The sequence below is a fragment of the Macrotis lagotis genome, chromosome 1, assembly GCF_037893015.1.
Source record: "Macrotis lagotis isolate mMagLag1 chromosome 1, bilby.v1.9.chrom.fasta, whole genome shotgun sequence".
Taxonomy (NCBI): Eukaryota; Metazoa; Chordata; class Mammalia; order Peramelemorphia; family Peramelidae; genus Macrotis; species Macrotis lagotis.
The window spans coordinates 687,184,545-687,190,544 of NC_133658.1; the positions used below are offsets into that span (position 1 = coordinate 687,184,545).

Consider the following 6,000-nt stretch of genomic DNA (forward strand, 5'->3'; position numbering starts at 1 on the left):
AATAACTAAAAAAGAAAACCATGTGTTCTGACTTCAAATGATGTACATACTCAAATTCTATATTCATGGTTTCTAATGAATATCTTTCTTACCCAGATGTATTAAAACTAAAACTAAAGCAATATGGTTATGACAGTAACTTGAAAATAGAGTAATTTAAATAATCTTAAGTACTGATTTGAACTTTATCTTTTTTTTCTAGAGCAACACAGTATCTTATGGGGCCCAGAACAGGGTGTCTCAACTAGCACTAAGGGAGTTCCAGACCAGTGCTATCAGCAGAGACATTGACACTGCTGCCAAATTTATTGGTGCAGGTGCTGCCACAGTAGGAGTGGCTGGTTCTGGTGCTGGTATTGGAACTGTCTTTGGTAGTCTGATTATTGGTTATGCCAGGTAATTTTTTCTAAATCTAAAAGAATTCATTATCATTTGCATTGCATTCTGTGTTTGAAAATGACTTTATAGATCAATACTTGAGAAATTTCATTAATTTTTCAATCATCAGAATCATTGATGGAGGTGAGGCAAAGGCAGGGAGTAAAGTCCTCTATTTTGGACCTGGAACTAATTTCATTGTGTGAATATCCTATTCAAATTTCCATAGTAGGAGACTTTTCAGATATATTTCCATATTCTTTATTGTTGAAGACCTTATTTTAAAACCATGTCTTTGGTTTACTAAATGACAAACTTACTTTAATCTATTATAAAACCTTTAATCTAGTGTGTATTCACACAGGCGGAATGATAAAATGGCTCTGGAAAATATATTAAAACCTTTATTGCTTGCTTTTCTCACTGTTTTCTCTCTACCTTATTTATGTTTTAGGTCTTGCTTTCTAGTAATTTAGTTTGAACTTAGTTGTAAATGCCTACCTGTTGAATTTTGTTAATAACAACTACACAAAACTATTTGGCTCTCAGGATGGAAGTAGTTTTTCATATTATGTTGTTTTAACTTAGAAACAAAACAGTATGTTCCATGGGAAAATGGTTTTCAAATTTAAAAAAATCAAGACTAAAAAGTTCACTTTGTTAGGCAAGTTAAAAAAAAACAACTATATCAAAAGAAGATAGTCATATTTGTTCTATCTCTTTTTTAGAAACCCTTCACTGAAGCAGCAGCTGTTCTCATATGCTATCCTGGGATTTGCCTTGTCTGAAGCTATGGGTCTCTTCTGTTTGATGGTTGCTTTCTTGATCTTGTTTGCCATGTAATAAATTGCTGCTTAAAATGTTGACATTTAATACAAATTACGGATGTAATTCTGTGTATCTTACTGTGGCTCCGAAAACTGTTGTGTTGGTGTCATGGAAATGTACATTATTTCCAAAGTCATTTCATTAAAGATGATAACTTTAATTTTTGCTGTCACTTGTACTTATTATGTTGAACATGGGAACACATACTCTGGTATAAATTGTACTGCTAAACTGAATGAATCTATTAACTTGATCTATAGTGGTATTTGAATGATGTAAAATGGAGATTGTTGTATATTGCCTCTGTTTTTTTATGTTTGCTTAAAAGATAAAATATGTACGTATAAATGATTCTTCCATGAGAAATACTGGAAGTTGTATTTGGTAATGTTATTACAAAAGTTGATTTAAAAAGCAACATATGGAATTAAGATTCTTCTAAGTTAGAAGTTCATTCATTTTGGCATCAAGCCTGCATTTTAAAGTTCTTTGAAATATGATTGATTGCCTTTTATTGTGACTTAATTTCTAGTTAACATCTACTTAAAAATTATATGTGCAAGAGCCATAGTAAAGATTCTTAACAATGAATCACATCACTTGTTTTAGTAAAATTTTTAGATGTTATAACCTAAAGTTATAAAAATCTGATTTGATTTCAGGTTTCATCTTAAATAAGTTTATGTGATAAAGGAAGTGAAAGTAATTAACAATTGAGTCCCTTTTTCAAATCATGTATTCCAATAAAGTAGCCAACTAATGTCTCCAGGTGTCACTGGTATTTATGTGGAAGAATGAGGAATAGAATTGGCTAAAAATTTGTCATGATTGGATTCAAGTGCCATAGTTTGCCCAAGCCCTGATCACTGATATGTAGTGAAGTTACATTCTCTATGCAAAGATCTATCAAAAGGGTAAAACCATGCTTATAATCATATAATGCTCATGTAATGGTTTATAAAAGTATTTTCAGTTGCAAAGGATTATAGAAATGGAAAGGAGGAAGCTTTTCCTCCCATATATTTTTTGTTTCTGGTAGCATATATATTGCTTAATACCTTTGAGTTGACCTAGGGACAGTTATGGATAATAAAAATTTAAGAATATATGAACAATAGAGGCTATCCTTAGCACTTAAACACTTAAGAGAAATAGCATTAAACTAAAAAAATATTCTAGGTAGTAACCATATTGAATGAGAAAGCACTGTTTTCAAAAGCTTCGTAAAATTTAACACTTGAAAAATAACAGTATGTAACTGACCCTTCAAAACATGATTCAGAGTAAACAAAAGCAAGGTATTATATTAATATTACAATAAATGGTGCTCCAGGTTAAAAGTCAGTTCAACAACAGATTGATGAATAAAATTCAAGTTTCCAACAAAGAATAAGAAGTGGAGATACTTGGATTTTATTTTTGGAGACTTGGAAGTATGGTTTTATAAGGAACTATCTTTAGTATCTCCCAGAAGGCAGACCAGGGCAGTACTAGGAATGGGAAAGGAAGGTAGGGAGTGGGATACCCTTGTACTTGAGACGAAGTTGGGTCTCTACTGGACTGCAACTGTGAATCCCATTTCTGGCCAAAAGACCAAAAGAAAACCATTGTATTTCTGTCCTAAATTAGAGAAAAGGGAAGGTAAGTGATTTATTGTTGCCAAAGTATGTTAATCCATGTCACTACATTGATGTTATTCTACTTCTGGTAAAGAAAACTGACAGTGAATCAGTTTGTTAGCACCCTATCCTTGTAATACTGAATTATGGGGGTGGGGGCAGGAGGGAACCCAAGTAACAACCTCTTATTAGGAAGCACAGTCAATTTAACATCATTGGATTCTTTAACAGTTTCTGGAAGAAGCAACTATAAAGGTGCTATTTTTCTAAGAGCTATGGTAAACTAATAACTTTCTATGTTGATTGGCAGTTGAACAACAAAATATTCAGACATTTTAAACACTGGATTTGTAGTTACTGAAGCAAAACTATATTTGGATTATTGTCTGGACTATTTGTGACTCATCTAAGGAAAATATGGTATTAACAGATATCTGAAGCAACTGGCAAACTGCTTGGACTTATATTACTTGTACTATCGCTTAATAAATGCAGATAATAAATTGATGTTTTTAAGGGTGAATTCCTTATTCAAAAAGTATTGAGTTTGTACCATGTGTAACATACTTGCTGAGAATTCAAAGACATAAAATATGGTCTTTGCCTACAAGGAATTTACAATCTGATAAAACATTTATACAAATGATAAAATAGAAAATATAAATGTGTTTTTTTAGAGAAATATAATTGAAATGTCAGTTATTTAAATATCTCTGGAAATTCATTTAACCTTGGTCTTCTAGTTTTAAATCTCAAAAGGTAGATATTGGAGGAAGAACATTCCAAGTATCATGAATGCCATTAACAGAGCCAGGAAAATAATTTGTTTAAGAAATGACAAGGCCTCTGGTCAGAAAAGAATATGGAGTTCAAATAGAAGAGTGAAATAAGGCCCAAAAGGTAAGTTAGGGTAAGGTCATAGAAGAATTTCAAGCTAAGAAAATGGTTTTAGAAGAAACAAACAGGTAAGTCATTTATGGGCCTCAATTTCCTCATTTGTAAAAAACAAACAACTGTAGGTAGGTCCCTTCCAGCTCTTTTCATATTCTGAGTTTAGTTTTGGACACATTGAATGTTACTGGTACATTCAGGTGAAATATTCAGGAGCAGAAATTAGAGATATACCTAGTACATAATAGACAAAACGATTGGTGCCCATTAGAGATCAAGATTGGTGATCAGGACTTAAATCATCTTCACAGAAGTGAGGGATCAAACTTTGGTAATGGATTAAATTGCTGAAGGAAAAGTAAAATGTCAAGGGCAAAAAATGGAGAGTCATTGAGAGGACAAGAAAGTCAATGAAGGAAAATCGTGAATAGTCATGGTAGAGAAGTACAGAGAGACATGGAAACTAAAGAAAGGGGTCTTCAATTACCAATTACTAAAAAAAATGATGAAATATTATTTGATTTGGTAATTAGATGGTCATTGGTATTAGCTGAGGGAATAGACACAGGGTAGTGATGTAAACCAGATTATAAAGTATTAAGGAGTGATTTGAGTAGTGAGGCAGTAAAGATGGCCACCATGTCTGTCTGTAATTGGCTTATTCTGAGAAGTTTGATAATGAAAAGAAGGTGAGAAATGGAAGAGGGCCAGGAAAGTTTGCTTTAGGATAGCAAAGATACAAGGATTCCATAGGAAAGAGGGGAAGGATGTCTATGAAGAGGGAAAAATCGAAGATGCAAGAGACATGATTCTTGGAGCTAGTTTCTAGAAGAAGTAGGAAACAATATTATGAGAAGCCTAGATGGAGGAGATTGGTCTTAGAAAGGATACTTCTTCATCTGATAGAGGATGATGAGGAAAGAAATTTAATATTAAAAGAAGAAAAGTTTCAGTAGATTTTTAAGATTTAAAGCTGAACAGGGCCTTGGAGATCATCTAATCCACTCCACTCAGTTTAGAGGATATAAGGAGTGAGGAACCTTTTTTATGCCAAGGGCCATTTGGATATTTATAACATAAGTCAAACTAATTAATTTAGTGAAACATTTAATTATTTATATTTAGTTAATTCATCCCTAAAAAGCCCACCACCACCCCACCACCCCCCCGCCTGTGGTTGCCTTGGCAACACCAGACTAATATTGAGCTTCCAGACCCTGATATTTGAGCCTATGGGCTCAAAGAGAGATGAAGGGCTTGTTCTAGGTGTTGATATTTGTGGAAAGGGTAGTCCCAGAGTCCAGATTTCTTAATCCAGTACTCTAAAGGCGGGGGGGGGGGGGGGGGGGGGGGGGGAGGCTGGATAGGTGGAGCTACTCTGGAGTGAGTGTGCTGGTAGAGGTACTGAGGAGACTCCAAATACCCTCTATACTTGTCTGCTTTATAGAATGGCCTCCACTGCTTCATGAATAGAAACTGTGGACCAATCAAAGTGTTCTGGCAGCCTTGAAAGAGCTCAACTGAGGTGTGCCAGAGCAAAGCCCTTTCAAAAGGAGACAGAGAATGAATTCTGAGAGCTGGAAGGGAATATGGAGGTTATCTCCTTCATCTCCTACTGGAAAGGATCTCCATTACAACACGGGCCACAAATAGTCATCCAGCTTCTGCATGACGATATCTAAGGAGAAATAATCCAAAGCCTCTCAAAGTAATACATTTCACTTTGGGACAATTCTAATTGTTAGCATTTTTTTCCTGACAAGTCTCAATTTGCCTTTCTGCAGCTTTAATCCTTTGTCCTTGGACTTTCTCTTACATCCTCTTCTGCTGGCTCTTTTCTATGTATGCTCTCTTACTGGCTTCATCAGCACCTCCCATTGATATAATCACCATTTCCAGCTGCAACCCTCTATCACCAGTTACTTATTGGACATTTCAAATTGAATCTACTAGACAAACCTCAAACTCAATATTATCCCAAGAAACCCATTATCCTCTTTCCTAAAGCTCTTCTGAAGTTCCCACTTCTTTGAGGGCACCACCGTTTTTCCCATTCCAAGGTTTGTACCCTCAGTAGTATTCTGTTTTTTGAATTTAACAAAATTTTATTTCATTTTAAACAAATATAAAATGGGAAAAGAAAAAAGAACATTTCCATGAGCACTGCAGAATAGGAGAGGATTCAATATTAAAATCATTTCTATTTCATAGAAATCTATGTAATAAATACTATTTCTATGATTGATTCCCTCTTAAGTTTTTTTTGTGTTCTCTATACTTTTTT

At 34.3% G+C, this 6,000-nt stretch overlaps 1 protein-coding gene across 3 annotated transcripts in view; it reads left to right on the forward strand.

Moving 5' to 3' along the window:
* ATP5MC3 (ATP synthase membrane subunit c locus 3) overlaps positions 1–1,970 on the forward strand; it is a 100,559-nt gene extending 98,589 nt beyond the window's left edge. For all 3 annotated transcript variants that reach the window (XM_074215666.1, XM_074215667.1, XM_074215668.1), the window contains 2 exons: positions 203–396; positions 1,107–1,970. In XM_074215666.1, coding sequence (XP_074071767.1) covers positions 203–396; positions 1,107–1,221 — 309 coding nt within the window. In that variant the 3' untranslated portion in view covers positions 1,222–1,970. The remainder of the gene's footprint in view (positions 1–202; positions 397–1,106) is intronic.
* The last annotated feature ends 4,030 nt before the right edge of the window (positions 1,971–6,000 follow it).